The sequence below is a fragment of the Megascapheus bottae genome, chromosome 27 (genome assembly GCF_031878675.1).
Source record: "Megascapheus bottae isolate mThoBot1 chromosome 27, mThoBot2.hap1, whole genome shotgun sequence".
In the NCBI taxonomy this organism is placed as follows: Eukaryota; Metazoa; Chordata; class Mammalia; order Rodentia; family Geomyidae; genus Megascapheus; species Megascapheus bottae.
Window position 1 is genome coordinate 10,354,827 of NC_143535.1, and position 26,933 is coordinate 10,381,759.

At 39.6% G+C, this 26,933-nt stretch overlaps 1 protein-coding gene and 1 long non-coding RNA gene across 2 annotated transcripts in view; one reads left to right on the plus strand and one right to left on the minus strand.

The window, feature by feature from the left end:
* Zc3h12c (zinc finger CCCH-type containing 12C) overlaps positions 1-26,933 on the minus strand; it is a 38,079-nt gene that overhangs the window by 10,005 nt on the left and 1,141 nt on the right. Inside the window, exon 2 of the mRNA XM_090319560.1 lies at positions 3,486-4,237. Coding sequence (XP_090175686.1) covers positions 3,486-4,237 — 752 coding nt within the window. The remainder of the gene's footprint in view (positions 1-3,485; positions 4,238-26,933) is intronic.
* On the plus strand, positions 1,842-26,390 carry LOC150045602 (uncharacterized). Its single transcript, XR_016532825.1, has 3 exons — positions 1,842-1,961; positions 10,496-10,592; positions 26,030-26,390. It is a non-coding gene; the product is annotated as an uncharacterized LOC150045602 (long non-coding RNA).

Genomic DNA, 26,933 nt, shown 5'->3' on the forward strand with positions numbered 1-26,933 from the left:
TCTTATATGTAAATACAACTAATTTACTGAGTGCCCGTAACACATTAAGGATTTAGTGTTAATTACCTGTTATCCTAACAGTCAGCCTGCGAACACAGAATTTCCCTATTTACAAATATGAGCTAGGTACCAGCAGTGCATGTCTGTAATCCTAGCTCCCCAAGAGGCTGAGATGAGAGGATTCAGTTTGAAGTCAGCCCTTGTAGGAAAATCCATGAGACTCTTTATCTCCAATAAACTATTCCAAAAAAGCTGAGCAGAAAAGGCTCAGGGTCAACACTCAGGTCCTGAGTTCAAGCTCTAGGACCGGTACAAGCGCACACAAAAACAAAACAAAACAAAAACCAAAGATGAAAATCAAGGCTGGAGAATAGAAAATGCTTGATAGGTGGTATGCAGAGAATAAGATATCTTTTTAAAGCTCATTACATAATATTTTTTTTTGCCAGTTCTGGGACTTGAACTCAGGGCCTGAGAACTGTCCTTTGACTTTCTCAAGGCTAGTACTCTACCGCTTAAGCCACAGCACCATATCGGGCTTTTTCTGAATATATGGTACCGAAGAATCAAACCCAGGGTTTCGTGCATGCCAGGCAAGCACTCTACCACTCGGCCACACTCCTGGCCCTCATTACATAATCTTTACAAAAAATGCTGCCTTTTTCCTGCTTTGAATTTACAGCTGAAGACTCATATGTAACTTCTATGGTTAACATTCAAATGAAAAAATAAATATACTCGTCTATAGGGAAGTCAATCTAGACAGAAGTTAAGAAAGTTAAGAAAAGGGCTGGGAGTTTGGCCTAGTGGTAGTGTGCTTGCCTAGCATGCACCAAAGACCCGGGTTTGATTCCTTGGTACCAAATACATAGAAAAAAGCCGGAAGTGGTGCTGAGGCTCAGGTGGTAGAGCTCTAGCCTTGAGAAAGTCCAGGGAAAGTGCTCAGGCCCTGAGCTCAAGCCCAGGACTGGCAAAAAAAAAAAATTCAGAAAGGAAATAACTAAAGTCCACATTCATTGCATAGAATGTATTGGTGTGTTTACAACTGAATATATACTCACTATGTATCTATTTATGTGTAACTATCATGCATATAATAGTCTTGACAGATTTATTATGAATAGAAAATGAATTTGCCAAGTCCAAGTTTGTATTTGTGTGACAGGAAGGATGAGTTCTTTGTACTTCTGTTATAGTAAGATTTGAGATCTGAGGCAAAGTTGTTAATGTAGGTAGAATGTATAAATGGCAGAATGGAAAAGTTCACTACATATTTTCTCAAGTTCTGGAACTTTCAAAATTACGGACATAATACAACATTTTATTGTGATTGACAATATAATGCTACTAAAGTAAAAATCTCCTGTCATCTTGTTCTCTCCTGGAATGCCTGAAACACCTTAGCTCAAGTGTCAGACAGAAAGACAAAACAAGACAAAAGAAATCTTCAGTCTCATCTTTTTTTGGGGGGGGGTGGGGGGACTTGGACTCAGCCTAGGTGCTCTTCAGTTCAAGGCTACTGCCCTACCCTTGAGCCAAGCCCCACTTCCCATTTTCTAAAGGTATAAGAATCTAAGATCTTGTGCCTGGGCTGGCTTTAAACCGTGATCCTCAGATCTCAGCCTCTGAGTAGCTAGGATTACAGGTGTGAGCCACCACGCCCGGCCCACAGTCTCATCTTTACAGCAAAACATATGGAGCAGTACAAAAATAATGTATGTGTGTGTGTGTGTGTGTGTGTGTGTGTGTGTGTGTGTGTGTGGCTGGGGGGTTGATGACTATTTTCATAATTCTTTTTACACAAAAGTAATACACAATCAATTTTTCTTTTAAAGATACTGTCTAACATACAACCCAGGTTGGCTTTGAACTTTTGATCCTCCTACTAGTTTCGCAACAGCTGGGATTACAGGCATGCACTACCACACTTGCTTTCCTGTAGATAACCGGAATGACGTCAGGTGAGCAAGGTTTCAAGCTTCATGTAAATTTCAGTATGCAAAAAATTTCTACTGGGAACTATGTTCCTGTCACACATGTTAATATGAGGCTGGCACAACTATAATATTAATCTATCTTAAAATTTAGAATTTTTCTAAGCCTCACTTGTTTTACCCATCTAAAATGTATTTCCCTTGAATACCATTCATGTCTCTTATTGCCTTCCTTCATAGTTTTGCTTCAGAAATTAAACTTCTCTCACAGTACTTCTTTCTTTCTTCATACCCTCCCTCCCTCCCTCCCCCTCCCTCCCTATTTCCTCCCTCCCTACCTTTCTTTCTCTTTCCCACCAATAAGGATTGAATTCAGGGCCTGGGCACTGTCCATTAGCTTTTCCATTCAAGGCTAGAGCTTTCTGGCTAGAGTCACACTTCTTCTTCTGGATTTTTTTTTGCCAGTTCTGGGGCCTGAACTCAAGGTCTGAGCACTGTCCTTGGACTTTCTCTTAAGGCTAGGGCTCTACCACTTAAGCCACAGCACCATTTACAGTTTTTTCTATGTATGTGGTACCAAGGAATCGAACTTGGGTCTTCATGCATGCTAGTCAAGCACATTAGGGCAAACTCCTGGCCCCCACTTCTGGATTTTTTGGTAGGTAATCGGAGGTAAGAGCCTCATGAGTTTTTCTATTTGGTCTGGCTTTGAACTGTAATCCTCAGATCTCAGTCTCCTGGGTAGCCAGTGTTACAGGTGTGAACCACCAGTGCCTGGCAATACTGCTTTCTTATTCTCTGTGCTCATCTGTTCTGTTTCAGCAATTTTGCTAAAAAAAAAAATCTACAAGAAACTTAACTCAGTTATTTCCCCAGGTCTCCTTCTCCTGGTCCTTCCTTCCCGCTGCCAACCCTTCAGAACAACAGTCTAGCCCAGTCCCTTCTCTCCTTATCACACAGCACCCTGGCATCCACCTTCAATGCCAAACCACTGCCTGGCTGCTGTCAACTCTTCGGGACATTTTTTCTTTTTCTAGCCGAACATTCTCTCCTTAAAGTCTTCCTCCAGTTTGGGTTTGGTAATATTTGTATGCCTTGTGGGTTTTCTAGCACTGCAAATTTTTCTTAACATGACCGTTTCCCCTCCCACCATTTTCTACGTCTTCCTGAATTTATCAAAAACATTTACAATTAAAAAAAATCATATTGCTTGTGAACAATCTAATACCAGAGGTGATCTTCTTGCGAAAGACTTCTCAAAGACTCATGCTCCACCCCCAGTGAAGCAAGGACCCCATTCCTCTACTGAAGAGGGAAAGAGTCAACTCCTCTCTCGACAGGCCCCTCCTCAAAACTCCTGGGTTGGGATCTGGGATTGCGAAGCCAGCCTGTCATCCTCTAGGGTGGCATGGGAGGTCTCTGGGGAGCTGCAGAGATCATGTGTCATGCAAGTTTTATAAAGAGTATAGCCTTGGAAGTCACCGCATTTCAAGACTGCGCGGGTAACAACTGTCAGAGTAAGGATTGTGGTTTTCAATCCCCTTCACTTACCTCATTGCCACGTTGCTTCCATCGATCACGATGGGCCTCAGATTTTCACCATCATCCACGACAATCTCCTGCATGGGCGACTCCGACCTCTGGGACTCTAAAGACGACACTTCCCGCATGACACTGTTCGCTGGACTCACGGTCGGATCTGTCTCGCTTTTATTTCCAAGCTTGACGAGCTCTCCCAAAATATCATTGATTAAAGCATCGGTACCAAGTTTGTTGAGCACGAGCTGAACCTGTTCTTCAGAATAGCCTAACTTCAGTGCAAACTCCAGTTTCGTTTGGTATTCTCGAACCACACCTAGGGGTTTCTTTCCTTCCTTGGATGGAGTCGGGGCGTCCTCAGATTTAAAGTCCTGCAAAACCTCATTGCGTTGGAGGAGGTGCGACTCTAAGCAGGGGGACCGGCAGAGTTGCCTGTGAGTCTTGGGGTGTAAGCATGGCTCTACAGAAATGTTCTTCTGCGGCTCCGGCTCGTGATCAGAGTGTGTGCTTTCTTCGGAGTCCCCAGAGCTGGCATGCTCTTCAGATCCCCCCCTCTCCTCCTTCCCAGCATGGATGCCATCCATCGCGGCCTTGTCTACCATTGGCCAAGGGACAGCCGCACTTGAACGTGGGTCAGAGCTTTCCACATAGAGATAGCCAAGGTCATGCCCCAAGAGATCCTTCAGACCCATGAAGCTGTTACATGGACTCGACTCAACTTTGCTGTTGGTTCTGTATTCCTGAAGGCAGAGCACCCCGTATTCCTAGAGAAAGACAGAGCATAGTGAACATGTCATACTCACGCACTCCTGTGGAGCCAGCCCTGCCAAACCATTGGATATCTGCTCTCCTGATCTTGTCTACATCCTTGCCAAGGCTTCTTCAAGTGAACACGTTTCATGGGAGACAGGCCGTATGATTTCTCTGAGGCAACACTACCAAGGAGTGAAACTGGATTTTTTTTTTTTAAAGTAAGTTTTTATCCAAGACCCAGGTCGTTCCCATGGCCAGCTGTGTCTCAGTTTCAATGAGAGCCATTTTGCTAGGTTTACACATGGGATATTATGGTTTTTAAAAGCATGGTTTTCCTAAATGGTTTAATAACCTGGGGGGAGAGGGGAGTTAAGTTAAAGAAAGGCACATAAAATAATGGCATTCACAGAGAAATGGATGAATCTAGAGCGAATCATGTTGAGTGAGACAAGTCAAGACCTAAAGAACAAAAGGCGCATGGTATCCTTAATATGTGGCTATTAAATCCAAAGAGTACAAGAGCAAGGACTCAATAACTGCATACCCAAAGCTATGGACACGGTAATGGAAATATAAACATAACTATATAGACATAAAAGCTATGACTCTATAGGCATAATGTTTTATTTCTTAAATTAATGTTTCTATGACATACAAACCCTTAGCCTAATTTTTTATTTATTTTTTAATTTTTTTTTTTAATGTGGGAAGGGGAAACAGATTCTTTTTTTTTTTTTTTTTTTTTTGCCAGTCCTGAGCTTGAGCTCAGGACCTGAGCACTGTCCTTGGATTTTTCTCAAGGCTAGAGCTCTACCACTGGAGCCTCAGCACCACTTCCGGCTTTTTTCTACGTATGTGGTACCGAGGAATCCAACCCGGGTCTTCATGCATACTAGGCAAGCACTTTAACCACTAGGCCAAACTCCCGGCCCCCTTTAGCCTAATTTTGATTAAGTTCTAAATACTAAGTCCCAGTGATTGTAAATAGAGATTCACTCCTTGAACACTTGTTTGTTAAACTTGTCATTTAAAATATGATGTAAAAATCAACATTAATAAATTCTTTTAAAAAAGGCATTGTTTTCTTAAATGGGGGAGAGGGGAGTTAAGTTAAAGAAAGGCACATCGAAAGGAAAATACTAATCTATCATGTTGGAAAGGTTATCCCTAATTTGATGAACTTAGCAACAACCTGAATTAAAGAAATTTGAAAAAAAATAATTTAGCAGAAGGCTGAGATCTAAGGATTGCCGTTCCAAGCCAGCCTCAGCAGAAAAACCCATGAGCTCTTAGCTCGGTTAGCCAACAAAAAGACAGAATGGGAACTCAAGTGGTAGAGTGCCTCCCTTGAGCAATAAAGACAAGGAGGGATGCAGGGTCCAGGGTTCAAGTCCCAGCACTGGTACATACACAGAAAAAAACAAGCCACTGAAATGGGAGAACATATATTCTACAATTAAGAAAAAAAAAAAACGAGGAAAGCCAACAAATAAATTGAAATAATTACAAACACAATTGTATTCCTTGGTCAGGCAGGCATGAGTACTCCTGTAATTCTGGACTTGAGGAGGCCAAGGCAAAGGAATGGTGAGCTTGAGGCCAGCATAGGCTATAACAGGATGACCCCATTATTAATGACCTCCCACTTAGGGATGAATATAATCTTATCCCAATACGCATGGACTTTGGTAACAGAAGCTATTTTTTTTTTTTACCAGTGGTATAGGGACACTGTAGTCTATTTCTTTCTTTGAAAATAATTGTTTTTCAGCCTATGTCCATTTACTGAGAACAAAGAAATTAAGTTTTTCACATACAAATGGCAGTGAACAGCTAAGTGCACTGAATGAACAATGCTGTTTCTGCTGCTCGAATTTTACAGTGAAATGTTTCTGCAGCACATCAGATGAATGAATGGTGTGACTATCTGAGTATTCCTGTTTAAAAATATTTTTGCTGTTTTTGTCATTTTCTTTCAAGTCTATAGAAAATAATTGTTATTTCTCTGCCAGGGACAGGTTAGAAAAATAAGGATTGTAAAAATTATCAGTGGATTAATGATTAAGGCAATGGTAGGATCTGGCCCATGTAATATTAAGCAACCTCTGGCAGATGTCATAAAACACCTGTTTAAATAACTTAAGAAAAATGGGAAAAATACCTTCTTCTAAAGCTGAGACAGAATCTATTCACTAAGAAAGAGCTATTACATAGATGTCAAGAAAAAAAAAACAACAACCAGTGACTTTCTGAGAACTCACAAGTTTGAAAGCATGTCTGATAGACTGATGAGCTAAATATTTCTCCACAATAAAATAAAACGTTATTAGTAAATACCAGAGAAGATAAAAATCTTCAACAATACACTTAAAAAATCTCCTCAGAGTAGAACTAACTCCCACACACTGCTACAGGAGTTTCTTCAGGCTTCATTCTCTGAAAAAATAAATAACTGTAATATCAATGTTCAGAGATGGCACGCATTCGTATTGAAGAGAACCAGATTTTCCTCCTTTCTGTATGCCTGATGGATAAAAAGAAGTATTCCATAAAAGAGCTCTGTGTGTACATCTGCTCCATTATCAAAAGCTGAATCCATTTCAATTTTTCTATTAATATGGATATGCGTGAGGCCCAATTATTTAGAATTAAGGAAGGGCTTTCAAAAGCATATCGGTACCCCCTGTGATTTATTAACGACTCTAATATACTAAACACCAAGATGCAAGTCAGAGATCACAACAGCATCCTAATAAAGGGATGCAGTTAAAAGAAAAATCACTCTGTGGCCTTCTCAGAGCTCTCAGGAAAAGTCTCTTACCCAGGGAAAAACCTATTGGACGCTGGGCTGCCTTGGCAACCAGAGGCTGGTTGCTAAGCTGAGCTCCTTTAACATGTCATCATGAATGCTAGCACAGTGAAAGAATAATTTGGTATGAACAAAAGCCTATAAAAGAAACTGGGACTTAAGTGCGTCTGGTTTACCCTCTGAGAACAATGTAGCTGCCAAACCAATCTGGAAGCCCGGACATCATTGTTCAGTAAACCCCACAATCTGCTCTGACTGCACCCGATGCATTTAATGGGCAACAGTTTTGATCCCCCCTGAAAAAGTTTGGGTTTTGCAGTAAGTGCTGTTTGTGAGATAATTTGTCATGATAACAACTTGCTGACAAAACCTCGAAATTGAACTAGGAAATATTATTTTAATATTGAGTAACAGTGGCTTATTTTTTTTTTGTGGGGGGCAGAAAGGTCGGAGATTGTATCAAATAGTCAACCAAATGTCTCATACAATTTACCTAGGAAGGGACATAGGAATGAAATGGTTTGCTTTCAGGATAGACAAATGTTCTTCACTTTTCAAAGACACAAAAGCAGATCTCTCTAAGTTTTTAAACAGGAAATCAGGCATTCTAAAAACATAATGGAGTCTTTTTGTTTTATCTTCAGGATTTTTAAAAGTATCGATGCACTTACCTAAATCTGCTCCACTATGCGCTTTTAGTATCTGGCTTTGATGTGATAGAAAGAAAAATGAGATCATCAATTATTTGTGGGTTTTGTTTTTGTGCTAGGCTTGAAAACTCAGGGCCCTTGCTAGGCTTTTTCACTCAAGGCTAGGACTCAACCATTTGAGCCCTACTTCCAGTTATTTGGTTTGGATAATATTAAACAACTTCAAACTTTTATGTATTAATAGTTAACTACCTTATACTTTTGAACTAGTAATGACTCATACAGCTTTTGTACATCGCTTGAAGCTGAGCACTGTGGCACACACCTGTAATCCTAGCTACTCAGGAGCTGAGATCTGATGATCACAGTTTGAAGGCAGCCTAGGAGGTAAGTCTATGAGATGCTTATCTCCATTTAACCACCAGAAAATGGAAAGTGGTGCTATGGCTCAGAGTGGTAGAATGCTAGCCTTGAGTGAAAGAGCCCAGGGACAGCGCCCAGGCCCTGAGTTCAAGCCTCATGACTGATTAAAAAAAAGTTCATGAAGTCAGGCTACTTTGTAATGTGAAGGACAACAAATATAAGAATGTAAGCTGGGTCAGGAGTGTGGCCTAGTGGTAGAGTGCTTGCCTAGCATGCACAAAGACCTGGGTTTGATTCCTCGGCATCACATTCATAGAAAAAGCCAGAAGTGGTTCTGTGGCTCAAGTGATAGAGCTCTAGTCTTGAGAAAGCCCAAAGACAGTGTTCAATCCCTGAGTTCAAGCTCCAAGTCTGGGGGGGGGGGGGGAGGCAGGGAGAAAGCTTTCATTTACTTTTTTTTTACCAGTCCTGAGATTGGGCTCAGGGCCTGAGCACTGTCCTTGGACTTTCTCAAGGCTAGCACTCTACCACTTGAGCCTCAGCACCACTTCCGGCTTTTTTCTATGTATATGGTACTGAGGAATCGAACCCTGGTATTCGTGCATGCTAGGCAAGCACTCTACCACTAGGCCAAACTCCCGGCTGTGACTTCAACTTTCGTTTTACAACATCCTGACCTTGCTTATTCCCAGAGATGGGCCTTTCTTATCTTCTAGGCTTTACTGGTTAGCTCAGACAAAGTGATCTCAACAAAAAAGCAGTTAGATGTAGTACAAACAAGGACAAATTAGTTCTATTTCCAAGCCTATAAGCAACTGGACTTGAATTAACCCAAATGGTAAAGAGTTGGTTGTGAAAATGTATCTTGCTGGGCACCAGTGGTTCATGTCTGCAATCCCAGCAACTCAGCAAGCTGAGATCTGAGGACTGTGGTTTGAAGCCAGCTCAGGCAGGAAAGTCCATGTTAACAGACTAGACGTGGGCTGTGGCTCAAATATAAGACAGCCTTGAGCAAAAAGAAGCTAGGGACAAGTGCCCAGGTTCAAGCTCCAAGACCAGAAGAAAAAAAAAGAAAACTTCAGTTTCTTATATTCTCTTACCTACTCGTAAGTAGTAAAAGGTTGACTTGATTCAATATGGCACCTAAACAGTTCAACTGTAAAAACATGAAATGCCAACCTAGTTAGGTTTACATTTTAAAAATTAAAAAATTAAATGTCACCGTAAATACTTTGACAGGCTACTGACTCTGTGAATGTACAGAATGAGTAAAATTTACAAATGACTACTACAAGAAACTTTAGAACAAAAGATAACGTGATGTTTTTAAACCATTGCTTGCTGCTTTAAAAATAGCCAATATGATTTGAAAAAAAAACAAAATCTTGATAACATCTCAGAATGTGTTATCATATGTAAGAACATTTTTTTCCTTAGTTCTAAACAATGAATGGTGTAGACTGCTCTATTCAGGCATTTACACAAATTCAAACATATATATGCACATACACACAGTTTACTCCTCTAGCGTTATCATAAACACCAAGAAGTATAGTATCGCTGTTAAAACTTTTTATCAGGTGCCTAGTACAATTGGCCTTATAAAACTATATTCTTGAACACAGAATACATATGGGAAAAAATAAAAATATGAAATAGATATCTACTCCTTCAGAGCTACATATTATTGCCAGTATTGCCCTAAAAACGCATTCTGTTCGTATTAAAGTCTATGTAAAAATTAGTGTTTGTTGAAAAACTAAATCATGACAATTTTGTTGATGATGAAATGTAACTAATTATTTCAATTACCACTCCCACCCTGACCCTAAACAACCACCCCACAAAACTTTGTAGTGGCCAAACGTAGCTTTATGACTAATGATCACTTGTTAGACATTTATTGTATATACTGAAATTCTTTTATTTTGTGAGATTTTTCTAAAAATTATCATTAGACAGTTTAGATAACTATTCACTTCCAATCAGGCCATTTAAAATACATTCTAGAAAAAACAAAGTTTCCTACTAATCAGGAATATTAAACCATAACCATGTTAACTCATTTTAGGTGTAAGACTAGAATGCCATGAAGATCAGTTCTGCTAGTTACCCAAATGGTGGTGCTAGGGGAACAATGAGAATAAAATAATGAATATGTAATAAATACCTACTGCTGTAGTCTCCGTGTCTTTAATTACCATTGTATTTGTGTGAGTGCTCTTGTCTGCCTGCCCTTCGCTAACAAAGGAAGGATGCCCCTTTGAGCAGATTGGTTAATGTTCTAGGCAACAGATGTCTTACTAGAACTGCAGTAAACCAGCAACTGGTGGCCTGCCCATCTTCGGAAAACTTTCAATAGACTTATGCATATGTTTGCACAATAGGGCATGTGGTAGAAATGAAAAACTCTTTTTTTTTAACTCTTTCTGCTCTTGTCCTTCCAGTCTTTGTCTATGCTTCACTACAGAATTCTTGAAAGCAATCAGAATGATATCTCTAATCGAATATCTGAAATGGATGCAGACAGGGGGAAACAAACAGGTAGGAGAAATTAGAAACTGTACATAAATTTGAAATTGTTGGTAAGAGAAACTTTATGAATGTTTCCTGATCCTGGTTTAAAAAAAAAAATCAGCAACTAGAAATATCTCTCTCTGTCCACTTCTCCAAGCTAGACTTTTAACACAATGGAAAAGTTTTCAGGATAGTGCCATCTTTTTATAGCAAACATGACAATGACACCTTAAGAAGACTATGAGTTGGACAAGGTAACAGAGCTAAACATATTTATTATTGAACACAACTCTGTTGTAACATCTTTTAAACTCCAAAAGATGAAAGGCAATGTCATGAAGCTACCAGTAAGCTTCAGTGTGCAAAATTCTGGCCTATAAAACAGACAATCTCTGCTTTACAGATATACTTTATAACACAAAGACCTGAACTTTCTAGTATAACAGCGCTATTATAATAACTTCTAGGCTTTCATTCAAGGTGCTTGGTATCTAAGAGTTTTGGGTGAACACTGGATTTAGCAAAGTTTAATTCCAAAGCATTAAAGAGACTCACCTTCGCAGGGAAATACAAAGACATTGGTTTCTGTGGCAGTTTCAGCAGTAACTCCTTAACACAATTTTAGCTGCAGCCTTCAGGCAGGCAAGAAGAACAATGAATGGCTGAACAGATGGACAGGCAATGTCTTTGCTTAACCTATTACCGAGCAGAGGCATGGCCAATCATAGGCCAGAAAGCTCACAATTAGTTGGCCGGGGCAGATGCTTGAGACAACTTTAGCACCCTGCGTCAGGTTCACAGGACTCGAAGATAAGCAAGTTGATGTCATTCTGGGGTCTGCCCGGGGCAGCCTGTGTATTAACTACGGGTGGGCAGCAACAATAGGCCCTGCAAAGCCTGCTAGGAGGCAGCTGCTGGGTGAGATCAGTCATTATACCAACAAGAAAACACCTGGCTCGGGCAGACTCTGAGCCTTTCCTGGTTGTAATGTGTAAGACAAAGAAATTGATTATATCCTAAAGTAGTAAAAGTTGCATGTTTCTAAAAAGTTGAGACTATCCCATTGATCTGTTAGTTTTGCAGGTTTTGTTTGAGAAAGAAAATGGATTATGTCTGAGTAGCAATTAAATCTTGTAAGCAGTCTCTTTAATAAATGAGTTTGTGGTCAATTGAGATGGAAGGTTTGAGCTAACCTATTTCCCTGGTAATGGGGGGAAATCTCTTTTTTTTTAAATGAAAAAATGACAGTGGAGATAAAATTGAAAAATATTAAATGGCTTACAGGTTAACAAATAGAATAAGTAGAAGTGATTGTGTTTTAAAGTAGGTTTATTACAAATGTAGAGGTAAAAAAAAGTTGGATCCAACTTGTGTCCCCATCTTATCTACTTAGTAGTATAAAAGCTTTCACTATAGAATATTAGTTAGCTGTGTAATTTATAGTAAAAAAAACAATACAAAAAAATCTGTCACTCTGTGGTAACATATAACATACTTATGAAAAGTATTTGTATTTCCTAAACTTTGAAAGATGTAATACTCAAATTTCAGCTAAGAATGAGTTCACATTAAAAGTTATTTTAGAAGGGTATAAAGTATACAAAAAACAATCTCCTTGGTGAACTAGCTTGTGACAGCCCTGACTTCTTTTCTGTTTCAGACTTTAAACTTCTTGCTTTTCAGGGCACATAAATAATATTTTGGATAGGCTCTGATTTTTGAAGAAATTGAGTCAAACTGCAAACACCTAAGACATTGTAAATGTATTGTCCATCTAAGAAAAAGGCAATCCATACCCAATATCCACCCTCTGTGATGGATAACTCTCCTCCCACCCTTCTTCCAGGGTAATTAAATTCCAGTGTAGGCTATGACTGCTTAACATACAGTTTTCTGATACAGATTTATCATTTATCACCAGACTTTTTTGGGGGGAAAGCACAGCACCTAACCTGGAACTCTGGGGATATAAAACTTAATTAAAACAACAGAAACAATCTGAATATTTCTTTTTTCACAGACAAGTAGGAGTTACTCACAATTAGGATCAACTCAGTCAGATGCAAATCAGATTTTACTATGGACAAAATAAAAGAGGACGATCTAGGGGCCGGGAGATTGGCCTAGTGGTTAAAGTGCTTGCCTAGCATGCACGAAGACCTGGGTTCGATTCCTCGGTACCACATACATAGAAAAAAGCCAGAAGTGGTGCTGAGGCTCAAGTGGTAAAGTTCTAGCCTTGAGAAAGTCCAAGGACAGTGCTCAGGCCCTGAGCCCAGGCCAGGACTGGCAAAAAAAAAAAAGGGGGATGATCTAGTCTATACAGTTAAAATTTTTCTTTTTAGTTGTCTCACCAAAATCTTATTTATGCTTTCTAAAAACCTAAAAAGTACTGTTTCTAAAATGAAAAATATAAGGAAATATAAGGTACGCTATTTTAGATCATTTCCTCAAAAGAGCTTAATATTTCTCAGAAGTCTGAGATTCCAAAAATGCTACCAGGACTTTAAATGTGTCAATGGCTTTGAACTAAATACAATCACTAAGGTTCTGAATGTCGAAAGAATTAAAAAGCAACCAGAAGAGTGCAAATGGCTCACGCCTGTAATCCTAGCTACTCGGGAAGCTGAGATCTGAGGATCTTGGTTCAAAGCCAGCCCAGGCTGGAGACAGAGATATGGTTCAAGTGGGAGAGCATCAGTCGAGCAAAGAAGCTAAGTGAAAGTTCCCAGCCTCCTAAGCTAAGGGAAAGTTCAAGTCCTATGACCACCAATGCCCCCTCTCCACGATCAAATAAACAAACTCTAAAGCGTCCTAAAGCATTGAAATGCTACTACTACTGCGTGAATGAAATAGTTAAGCCAATGGCCCTGCTTTATAAGCCCACTAAAGATGAAGATAAGGCAACCACAGTAGTTTGTGATGAATTACAATGTGAATGACACAAACTTTTTTTCCATATATTTTTATTGTAATTAATAGAAGGGTTACATTATGTTCACCAGATAGAAGGTGCATTACTTCACATACATTGATACCCTTTCTCATGTCTTGGTCCCCATTTCCCTCACACCACCCCTGCCCCTCATCTTGTTTTCCTCCCTTCCCTATCCAACTTCAAATAACCAAATACACATATACATAATATATCAGATAACCAGGTGAAATACTGTAACAACATGAGATAGCCAAGGGACAGCAAAAGAGATGAGGGGTAACACAGTACATTAAGGACAACAATCATTCGTTATATGGCTTTTGTTTCTATATCCTGGCGGTCCTTTCATTTAGCGTCATATTATATGGCCTTTCGTCTCTAGGTTTTGTTCTACTGTAAATCTCTGCTGGGAGAGCCCAAGGTTTCTACTGATTATGACAAATGAGGGAAAACGTAGAGCGTATGTTCCTTTGAGTCTGGCTTACTTCACTTAATAAGATTTTTTCCAAGTCTTTCCATTTCCTTACAAATGGGTTGATGTCATTCTTTCTGACAGCAGCATAGAATTCCATTGTGTACAAATACCACAACTTGTTGATCCACTCATCAACTGAGGGACATCTGGGTTGGTTCCATATCTTTGCTATGGTGAATAGTGCTGCAATGAACATCATTGTGCTAGTGGATTTAGTATGTCCTTGTTTCTGGACAATTGGGTGAATGCCAAGTAGTGGAATTGCTGGGTCATAGGGGAGTTCTATGTTTAGTCTTTTGAGGAACTGGCACAAACTCTTGAGTTAAGCAAATTAACAAAGGGGAAGAAAGTTAGCATTAACTCCTTCTGCCCCCTTCATGGTAGTTCTTTTAAAAGGTGAAGAAGAAAAAGGAAAACAAAACAATATCAACTCTGATAGGGTGGTGGGCCACGGCTACATTTAGTCAACTGAAACTTCTAACTTATGACTTTGCTTAAGTTATAGAAAAGTAAAAAACCATACCATACCTGCATGCAATGTAGTTACAACTAAAACCTAAGGAAACAGAAAAGCAGCAATGGTCACAGGAAGAGCCTAGGAGGTCAGTATTTACCAATCTATACTACCCTTTTTTTTGAATATGCAAAGGAAAGGACTTAAAATGAATAGACAGTGTGTTTCTCTTGTTTTCCTCCTGTCCTTTATCCCTGTCTATAGTTAAGACTCCATAGCTCTCATTCAGCAGGAGAATCAATCTCCTCTTCCTGCTCCTGTGAAGACAGGAGGAGCAAGAGCTCACCAGGAAGGCTGGTCTATACATAGTAAACACTAAATAAGTAGCTATACTAGCTAATCAGACCCTACTGGGGTATTGAGACCATCATCAAGGCTAGAAGTACCCAATGTTAAGCACATTAAAACCTCTGTAGGTGGTAAGAGAGCCCCAGTCTGGCTTGCTTAAGTCACTTGGCTCTGGTGCACTGAACTTCAGGACAAATAGAAAGAGCTGGAATGAATTGTTTGGGGTCATGGCAATAAATGCCTGAGCACCATGCACACACATTTAAGAAAGGGAAAATAAAAGCGGAAGGAAACCAGTCCAGCTTTGGGTGTCGGCTAAAATTTGCCATTGTAAGGGTGAGTCTGACATCACAGAAGCTTGCAGCAGTTTTCTGAGAAATGAATGTGAAATAAGGAAGAATTGAGGTCAGTGCTTGGAATTCATTCTTTTGGCCAGGGGAGATTCAAGTTGACTTTCTGGTATAACACCAAGGAAGTAACATTATGATGCATTTTTCTCATTTGTGCATCCAAAGGTTAAAAGGTAAAAATTCAGGGGATGGAGACCTCTTAGCTAATGAAAAAGTAATTGCGTGGCAAGTGCAAGGCCCTGAGTTCAACCCTCAGCTCTGCCGCCCCCCAAAAAAGGGTTAAATTCCAAACCAAAACTGGTCACTGAGAGTTAAAAAAAAGGAATGAGAAGGAAAAAAAGTCAACCAGCCAAGAAAGTCAATTCCTATATCTACTAAACGAATACGGGAGTAACTTTCAGGAAGTTGCATGAGTCATGAAACATGTCACGTACAACTACTCTCCTGAGTGACATTCGAAGTGTGAAAGACCAACTTCAAGCCACAGATCACAGTGTATGCTTCTTCAGAGCCAGGTCAGCAAAAACAATGTCCTGGTTTTGCTCTGCAGTTGTTAATACTAATTTCCATCCATAAACGAGTGCGTCGTACGGGCCAGGCTCTGAAAATATAGCATGGATAAACAGATACCTTCTCACATTCTCACACCATGGTCATGACATAGTGTGTGTGTGTGTGTGTGTGTGTCTGTGTCTGTGTGTGTGTGTGTGTGTGTGTGTGTGTGGGGGATAGTGCAAGGGTAAGAGTGTAAGTGATAAATGAATGTCAGGTGATGGTGGGGTGCAAGAGAAACTGACTAAGGAGCACTTCTTTGCTAAGGTTATGCTTGTGTAGACACCTAAACGAAATGAAATGTATTAATGCTCCTGTCACACCATGGCTTGAAACCTGGTATTCAGTGTGGCAGATGGGTGGGGGAGTGAGGGGGGTTAGGGGAAGTAAGTCCTCAGGGCTCCACCTTTAGGGATGGGATCAATGTCCTAATAAAAGAGGCCCCCTTCACCCCTCTTCTACCTGGTGAAGTCTTGGCAAAAAGTGTCACCTAAGAGAAATAGGTCCCCACCTCTATTTTAGACTAATAATGGCACCTTTGTTTTGAACTTCCCAGACTTAGGAGCAACCAGGTACTATTCTTTATAACTTCTCTTGCCTAAGGTCTCTTTTTTTATATACTTGTGATAGAGTGGCAGCAAAATCTAAGATAAACAGGTAAGAGGGCTCGAGATGAGCGTGGCATGGTATGCCCAGGGAACAGCCAGATGGTCAGGGTGATGGGTGCCTGGTGAGCAGAGGAGGCTCAGAAAGGGAGGCCAAAAAGGAAGGCCAAGGGAGGGCACCAAAGAGCAGCCCTCCTCTTAAACTGCATGTAAGCCATGGGATGACCTTGAGGATTCTGACAAGGTTACAGGTCACAATGATGACTTTAGATGGAAAACTATAGGATGGGATCTCATTTATTCCCTTTCTGTCTGCAGTGGGCTTGCATACCGAGCCTGGGTGCTATCCTTCACCTTAGCTCTTTCACTCAAGGCTAGCACTCTCCCACTCTGCCACAGCTCCACTTCTTGCTTTTTGCTGGCTAACTGGAGATAAGAGTCTCAGAGATTTCCCTACCTGGGTTGGCTTCAAACCTCAATGCTCAGATCTCAGCCTGCTGAGTAGCCAGGATTACTGGCATGAGCTACCAGCCTGGCCATAAGATGGGTTTGAGAGAGAAGTGACAAGATTTTTATACTAATGTCTTAAAACCTTGGACTTGCAGTTTTATTCCAGTGATGATCTACATCTGAGCCTGTACCACAAATTCAGTGCAGATTTATAATCAGTTGAGTATCCTGCATTCACAAGCCTTCTTTTATCATTCCATTTTGCATCATTTTCATATCTTCATCCTAGCTATTTTTGCAGTTCAGGCTTCCAGATGCATGTGCAAGGTGTTTTGACAATTTTTAACCAAAAAGCTATTGGGCCTTTGGTAGATATCATGCTGCAATAACATTTGCTTGAAAAGCACTACTGACTTATTATATTACATTATCCATTCAAGGCTACTTATTAAAGCTTGCCTTTCCTTTCAATGGAGTTCCCTAGATTTCTTTATGGGAGACCTACACATTTCTTGTTAAACTTGTCTAGATATTTTTCTTTTTGTTTTTTACTCCTGTGAATGGAGACTGTCTTTCTCAGAGTTAAATTTTTCAAGTAGCTATTGCTGATGTCTAAAAAAGAATTATTCTTGCCAGTCACCAAGGCTTATGTCTGTAATCTTAGCTACTTAGGAGGATGACATTTTAGGATTCCAGTTCAAAGCCAGCTGGAGTAGAAAAAGTCTGAGACTCTTAACTCCAATGAATCAGCAAAAAGTCAGAAGAGGTGTGGTTCAAGTGGTAGAGCACCAGCCTGGAATGAAAAAGCTAAGAGACAGGGCCCAACCTCTAAGGCTTGGGGCCTTGAAATTCCAGTGTTGGCATAGAAATAAACAAACAAGTAAATAATAAAAATAAAGAAGACATTCTGTAAATATGAAATCTTAGTAAACTCCTGGCCTCTGCGCCTCCTCCCTTATCCCTTTACTGATCTTCCTGAATGTGCTACTGTGTGTGTATGTGTACAAACACAACTGTGTACACCATATGGAAATTAAAGAATCAGTTGATCTTGTTTCTCTTGGAAGAAAAACTTAATCCATTGGTTTCGGTGGGGGGATAAGCTACTGGGAAGCAAAAATATGATAATTAATTAAATGTATCAAGGTTCAGATAGAGCATTTCTAAAGTAACTAACAGCAGGCTAAAAAAAAAAAGCCGGGTGTGGCAGCCTGTAATCCTAGCTACTCAGGAGGCTGAGATGTGAGGACTGTGATTCAAAGCCAGCCTGGGCACTAAAGTCCATGAGACTCTTATCTTCAATTAACCACTAGAAAAACCAGAAGTGGGGCTGTGGCTCAAGGGGTAAGGCAGTAGCCTTGAGCTGAAGAGCTCAGGGACAACGCCCAGGCCCAGAGTTCAAGCCCCACAACTGACCAAAAAAAAAAAAAAGTTTTACTAATTGTAATCCTGATTGTCTTTTTAAGATTTACCAGAAACACTGCCAATTCCAATTACAGGTTCATAAATGAAAAGCATTTCAAGAGTCTAATTAGAGGTGAATCCACATGGGACCGTCCTACTTATAGTAGGCCCACACTATTGAGTACCCAATAGACTCAAAGGTACAGAGAAGGTAAGCATTCATTTGTAAGTAAAGGAGAAAATAAACACTTGCCATCTACCTGTTATTTTGGGGGACTGCTCAGGCCCAAGACTCAGCGCCCAGTGGCACACTTGCCAAACTAAAGAGTTCCAAATCACTTTCTCCACCTGCTTTGTCTACGCTCAGGTGCTGGCACAGCACGGTGCAGTCTCAAAGCTAAGGTCTAACTGCCAACCCTGTGCACGCTTCCTGCCAGCCAAGCCAACAGTAAATTTCCTATCTCAACCCAATTCACAAAATTAATCTTTTTTTCCCCTTTCTCGGTTGATTGCTGATTTTTTAATCACACTCATTTCTAGGATCAGGATCTGGCTCAGAATAGTAGCTGCCTCTTGTTCCCTGATGGTCTTATCCAAAAGGGAGACTTTAAAAAGAACTTAGGGCCAGTCTAGCAATAAAGGTAGACAAAAAATAAAATCAAAAGGGGCCGGGAGTTTGGCCTAGTGGTTAAAGTGCTTGCCTAGCATGGATGAAGACCCAGGATGGATTCCTCAGTACCACATACATAGAAAAAAGCCAGAAGTGGTGCTGAGGCTCAAGTGGTAGAGCTCTAGCCTTGAGAAAGTCCAAGGACAGTGCTCAGGCCCTGAGCTCAAGCCCAGGACTGGCAAAATATAAATAAATAAATAAATAAATAAATAAATAAATAAATAAATAAAATCAAAAGCACAACTAAATTAGGAAACAAAAATTAAAAAATAAAACTGGTTGATAAGGGCCAGGGGTATAGCTTGGGATTCATAAAACTCTGGGTTCAATTTCCTAGCACCCAAATCCAAAAACTCCTGAGTAAAATGGAAGACTGGCTCTAAATGGATAAGTGAATGAGTGTCTCTGAAAAATAAAACAAAAAGTTCAGGGAATACTACCACAAATGTAATGTCCAGTGAAATGGGGGGAAAATTCTTTGAATGCAACAGTTTTCCAGAAGTCTTTATGACAAATTAAGGCTTTAGAATCAAGGTTGGCTTAAGAAGAACTTGTAAATATAAACAACCATAGAAGACATAAAACCTTTGTTAATGATTTATATTCTCTATTCTAGACTCCTGACAAAGGATGCTGTGTCCACAGGTTCTATGACATTTCTAGCAAAACCTCAAAAGCATCCATCCAGCAATGCCTATATTTAGATTATTCTAGAAAGGCACTAAAGAAGATGGGAGCATTCTACTACTCTAGCATAACCGATGACACATGCCAACAGATGCACCCAAACTAAATCAATGTGTGTAAAGAAAGTCCTAAATGTAACCAAAGCAAATTTCAGAATACATTCATATTATAATAATATATACTAAGTAGGATTTCATTCCATGGTAACAGATTATCTAATATTCAACAGCCTTGCTAGTTGAACTCATAGAGGTACTAGTTAAAGATTCCTGTGCTGGACTTACTGTGAAGAAGACATTAGATGACCAAGAATGTCTAGATTTGGGGGTTAAGTAGTTGGGATTCAAAAAGAATTCTGTCTTAGATAATTGTAGTTTTAGATAGCAGTAGCTACCCAAATGGATCTATCCACACAAGTGTACAAGAAATAAGTCACATGTGGACATATAAAGATGGCCATGATTGAGTTACCAATTATAGTTTGAAATGTAACTTAGAATGGACCTATGCTAGAAGATGACAGAGAAGTCTGGAAGTGACATTTAGTAAGTTAAGGACAAAGACTTTATCTCAATTTGTGGATAATACATTTATATAGTCAATATTTGCTTATACTTGATCATGCTTAAATTAGATCTTTAGTACAAAAAAAATCCATGTAATGAATCCCTAATGATATCACAGTATAGTTTGTCTGCCAATCACTGGAAAGTTTTTTCAGTTGCACTATCATGTGTGGGGAAGATTTTCCCAGTAGTGTTCTGCAGAGATTACTCAGGGGCTGAGTAAGAAAGGCCAAGACCATCTGATCCCAGGGCTTCCTTCTGAGTGAAGAGTCAGTCACCTTCCTCTATCACTCACAGTGAATACTACCACTTACATTTTTATGGAAATGACACAAGTGGACACAGTGGAAAGAGTGCATCTCAAAATTCACATCAATGAGACAACAGCACAGAATTGTTAAGAGAGATGAAAGTCATAATATTTTAGCTTGACTGGCTTTATGTTGACTATTTAGGGATTTTTTTTTTCTGCCAGTCCTGGGCTTGGGCTCAGGCCTGAGCACTGTCCCTGGATTTTCTCAAGGCTAGAGCTCTACCACTTGAGCCACAGCACCACTTCTGGCTTTTTGCCATGTATGTGGTACTGAGGAATCGACTCGGGTCTTCGTGCATGCTAGGCAAGCACTCTACCACTAGGCCAAACTCCCGGCCCCTATTTAGGGATTTTATAATGAAAGGGAACCCTCAAAAGCATGTAGATGACTATACTTTAGAACCTGTATATACAAGCAGGTGACACCTGTGTTAGAAGAGTCACAAGCATTTGAAACAGAATTGCTTGGCGGGCATGCGTGTGTGTGTGTAGGGGGGGAATAAACGGAAAGTCCCTGCCAATTAATTTTGTGAGCCACTGCCAGGTATAACATAACAGGCTGAATATCCCTTATTCAAAGTGCATAGGCCCAGAATTCTTTTGGATTTTTTTTTATGCTTGGGTTTTTTTTTTCTTAAGTATTTGTGTAGACATGAGGCATCTTGGGGATAGGATCCAAGTCTAAGCAAATTCATTCATGTTTCATATACTTTATACCTTACAACCCAAAGTAATTTTTATACAATATTTCAAATAACTTTATGGAAGAAATAAAGACTTGTAGTATGCAATGTTCCCTTTGTGGTTATGTTGGCACTAAACCTTTGGGACCTTGGCACATTTCAGATTTGGGGACAAGGGATATCCAATTTTTATATAATGAGGATTCATAATGACAGCTCATAATACATAATGACAGCTAGGGACATAAGTGCTTTAACAAATATCACCATCAATCTCCACATTATTTTACACAATCACAGGTGTTACTATTCATACACCTGAAAGGTATTGCCATTTCATACACAAAACGGTTGAGTTGCTCTGGATAACACATAAGCAGCAAGCATAACAGCAGAAACTCAGATTCAGTCTCTTTGACTCTACGAAAGAAGCTTCTTATTAGCACTATGTCCTTCCTGGTCTACTAAATTAACCAAACCAAGCCATGTAGGTGAGGGAAGCCAGTGAAGTGTACAGAGAAAGGGACATGCCTGTACTGCTGGTAGAAACACAAACTGCTGCAACTTTTCTAGCGTGAGTTTTGTGATGACATGTCAGATATGTTAATAATATATTCAACATGCTAGGCCATTATCTCCTCACACATCTTACTGTTTACAAGGAATAGAAACAAAATGGGCTGCCATCTGTGTATCCAGAAATTTACCCATTTCTTCTAGGATTTCCAATTTCTTAGTGTATGACTGTGGAAAATAATAGGGTCTGAGGCATGTGCAGGTGGCTCATGCCCATAACCCTACTAAGGAGACTGAGAGCTGGGAATCGTGGTTTGAAGCCAATCTGGGCAGAAAAGTCTCCATGAGACTCTAATCTCCAATTAACCACTCAAAAACTGGAAGTGGTGCTGTGACTGAAAATGGTAGAGTGCTATCCTTGAACAGAAGAGCTCAGAGACAGCAAGCACCCAGGCCCTGAGTTCAAGCCCCGGAACCGACCAAAAAAATAAAATTAATAATAGGCCCTCAAGGATTCACTACATTTCGGTGGCATTCGTTGTAATGTTTCTTTTGTCACCTCTAAGTTAAGTTTGTATGGCTCACCTTTCTCTTGGTCTTGGTTTGGTTACAATCCAAATATCCAATATAATCTACAGTACTTGAATAGAATGGATATCATTCGTTCAGCCAAAAAAAATAATCTCTTAAAGCTACAGGAAAACTCTCAGGAAAAGAAACAAAATTATAACACATAGCTTTATCAAAAGGATGTGTTTATATTAGCTAAAATAATTAACTTTAAACCAAACTAAGAAGGCTAGAGGCATGGGTCAGGTGGTAGAATGCAAGCTAGGCAAATACTGGTACTGCTCAAAAAATAATGAAAATAATACCAATATCTAAAGTTATTTCTAGGTGAGAACTATAGTTTATGTTCCACTCTTATTTACATGTGTTCTATATTTTACCAATGTGATAAGATTGTACAATATTAAGCTTAAAATGTATTTAACAAATAGACAGTAGTCAAAATATCAAGAATGCAGTTTAGAAAACATTTCTCCCATGCAGAACTTTTTTTTCCCCTGTATATGGTATGACTAATTTTGATCCACTAATGTCCACGATTACTGCACTACTCAAGGTAATTTTCCATTGGAGCTAAACCAGAAATAATGCATTTACTTAAAAAAAAATAGACAATCTAGGGCACAATTTAAAATCTTTGAGATCTGTACCACTCATCTTAAATTACAAAAAAAATATTCCGGAAGTATTAAATATGCAAAAAACTCCAACTCATTGGGGCCACCAAGGAAAAATGATCACATAAAGATTAAAAATGTGCAAGTCAACCAGGAGACAGTTTCAATTGGATGAGAAGACTGTTCTCTATAAATGTGCAAAACAATAACAAATCCCTACGTAAAAGCTGAGGTGGGAAACAGACTAAAATCATAGCATAAGGATAAAACTAAGCCTACATAATTTTGAATAGGAAATGAGTACAGATGACTAAGAATAAAGAACAAAAACTAATTTTAGTTTCACCCTAAAAGACATAAAGTAATAGATTGGAAAGCCCTTGGAAAAACCTAGAATATAAACTTAACATATTAGGAACAAGAAAAGTAGCCTTCATTTTACACAAGTTTTTTTTTTTTTTTTTTTTTTTTTTTTTTTTTTTGCCAGTCCTGGGCTTAAGCTCAGGGCCTGAGCAATGTCCTTGGACTTTCTCAAGGCTAGAGCTCTACCACTTGAGCCTCAGCACCACTTCTGGCTTTTTTCTATGCATATGGTACCGAGGAATCGAACCCGGGTCTTCATGGATGCGAGGCAAGCACTTTAACCAGTAGGCCAAACTCCCGGCCTTTATACAAGTTTTATATCTGGCAATTCTAAACAGGAATTAAGTTAGAAACTAAGTCAAGGGTTAAGTAAAAAAGTAAAACATATAAAAATCCCTATCCAATCAAACTAAGTACTTATGTACTATACCTATTCACCTATCTATCCATCCATCATCCATCATATCATCTATCTATCTATCTCTTAAATCTATAGATCTATGGGCTGATCAATTTATAAACTGATGTACTTTGATTTTGTGCTGTTACTAGTTCTTGAACTCTGGGCCTTAGGTCCCTTAGGTTTTTCTACTCCAACCTGGTAATCTACCAATTGAACCACAGTTCCACATTGGCTTTTTGCTGGCTAACTGGAAATAAGGATCATTCCAATATGGAATGAAATTAGGATTCTGACTGTGTGCTAATGGGTGCACAGAAAGCTTCTTTACCAGTAGAAATACTAAAGCTTATTTTCTTTGTTCATTCTGATCTAGGAAGTCATCCTGAAAACACAGATGCAGATAATAAAGTTTAATGATATTCAAGTAAAGCATTATGATGCTAAAGAATTAGGCTTTGATCGTCAGATCTCAGTCTACTAACTTAGCTTTTTTTTTTTTTTTTGCCAGTCCTGGGCTTGAGCTCAGGGCCTGAGCACTGTCCTTGGACTTTCTCAAGGCTAGAGCTCTACCACTTGAGCCTCAGCACCACTTCCGGCTTTTTGCTATGTATGTGGGGTACCGAGGAATTGAACCCAGGTCTTCATGCATGCTAGGCAAGCACTCTACCACTAGGCCAAACTCCCGGCCCACTTTTTTTTTTTTTAACCAAAATTTTCACAGATTTGAGTTCAAACCCTAGCAACTCAGTATTTCAGAGTGAAGTATAGAATCCTGTGTTTTTATTCATTGGTTATCTAATTTACTGAATATTGGCACCCTAATACAAACTACATTCAACTTAAGACTTGATTTAACTACTACTGCTTTGGTCTGCCACAGACTCTAGCACTGACCCATATGGCTTTCCTGCCTCTGTCCCAGTTCCGGCATGGCTCTTACCCAGCATGGCTACTTCAGTCAGTCCTCTCTCTAGAGATCATCCCCACAATCTGAATTCCTCCCTTCTCCACTGGTTAGGTTCATTCCACTGACCATTGTGTTCTATCTGCTCTTATCTAGCAGCTCTTGAGAGGCCAGGGGCCCCAGTCTGCCCTTAAATTGATACTAAATTATTATTTGCCAAGGGAATGGAAAAGTACTAGTTTCAAAGTCCAAGCCAAAGGGCAGAAAAGTTTATAATCTTACATTCCAGTGCCAAAAAGGTTATTTTTTTTCCTATTTCACTTCTAGTTTCCTTAAGACTACATTAAAGCAGAATGGAAGAATTCTAAGTTTATGTGTGTGGGGGGGGGAGGAAGAAAAACACTAAACAACTATACAATGATGAGAACAGCAACTATTAAAATGTAGAAGCCCGGTGGTCTTCAAGAAGGGGGCTAGGGAATCGGGGGCAAGGTAACTCAGGTGGAAAATGAGAAAAATGTTTAAAAGATACAGTCTCTGCTGACTGTGGAGGACCAATTTGGTAGAAAGAACCCACTACAACATAGCTTCAGAGTACAACATAGGGATTTTTTAAATATTATTATTCTGGTAATTAAAATTTAGAAATAGGAAATGACTAATGAAAACTATCAGTGAATGTTCCATCTATTTCCTATCCTTTTACATTTTTGATTCTGCTTAGAAAAGTTTCATTAGACTTCCATTAGTAGATGAAAGTTAAAGAATATTTATCTTTTTTGTTGTTTTATTTCAAAGTTCATTTTGATCAGTGATGGACTGTCTGGCATGCCAGCACACACACATCCAAAAACAAAACCAAACAAAACTGGTTCTTGTTTTGTTTTTTTTTTTTGGTCATTGGTTGTGGGGCTTGAACTCTGGGTCTGGGCGCTGGCCCTGAGCTCTTCAGCTCAAGGCTACTACTGCCTTACCCCTCAAGCCACTGCCCCACTTCCCATTTTTTAGTGATTAAATGGAGATAAGAGTCTCACATTCTTTAGTGCCTGGGCTGGCTTTGAACCTTGATCCTCAGATCTCAACCTCCTGATTACAGGCGTGAGTCACCACACTCAGTTCATTTTATTTTGTTTCTAATACTGCTTAAGGTTTTGTGTTTTGGTCTTACAGCTTGAACTCAGAGTCTAGGCACTATCCCTGAGCTATTGTGTCAAGGTTAGTGTTCAACCAGTTGAGCCACAGATCCATTTCGGCACTTCTTGGTTGCTAAGTGAAGATAAAAGTCTCACTTTCCTGCCCAAACTGGCATCAAGCTTTGATCTTCAGATCTCAACCTCCTGAGTAGCTAGTAGATAGGCTTGAGCCAATGACATCTTGATACTTAAGTATTTTTTATAATGACAGAATTGTGACTTACTTTGAAAAGCAAAGTCCATTCTTTTAGTAAAAATGTTCCAACACTGTTCTGAGTTAAGGATTTAGAGACCACAAAACAGAGCATTTTGGTATTTTGATGGAACTTCAGAGTAGAGAGATTTAAGTTAACCCCAAATCAGCATACAGCAGGGCATCATTAATTTACACCTGTACTTCCAGCTGCTCAGCAGACTGACACCTGGAGGATCAAGGTACAAAAGCCAGCCACAGCAGCAAAGTCTGAACTCCAACCCTGATGAACCAGCAACAAGATGGACAAGAGGCATGACTCTAGTGGTGGAGTGCCCAGCCAGCTCAGTAAGCAAAGCCCCAAAAATGTTAGTTCAAATTCAAGTAACATTGTCCCTTCTCCCCTAAAAAACCAGCATGCAAAACTGGGAGAAAAAAGAAGAAAATGGAACAGCAAATTTGAAATACGCATTATCCTGGGCTTGTCACATAAGACTTTTAAGTCATCAGAATATATACATATATATCTACATATTCTGTGTCAGGAAACATTAAAAGTATTGCTACCAAAATTAATAATAAAGATCAAATAAAGACATTAAATTATCTAATAATCGCTCTCACTATATGTAGGACTTCTGATCAGTGGAGTGCCAGCCTGGATTCTGGGAGTGTAGATCTTGAAAAAAAAAAAATTCAATATACCTACAAACATATCCACATATGTGTTTGTAGCATGAGGAAAAAAGAACCATACTAACTTCCCCAAACTTCTAAATGTATCCCACTCAAGCCCAAGTATCTCCCTATCTATTCTACCATGGCTCAAAATAAATAAATAAATAAATAAAAGATTGGGGAATCAATAAACTCCTTGATGGGCCTGGAGATGGTCCAACAGAAGAAAAAAACAACAACAAAACAACTTTCCTTACATCCATCACAAAAACTCCAGAGCACAAGCCCAGAAGGTCCTCACCCTTACCCAGGAGGAGAAGAGCCCCAGTCACAGCCCTGGGAGGGGGGAGGTTGTTCAGCGCTCCAGCCAGCGCTTGTCTCCAGACAATGGAGAACGGCAGAGTTCCGGGAGGAAAGCGGGATTGCATTTCTCCCA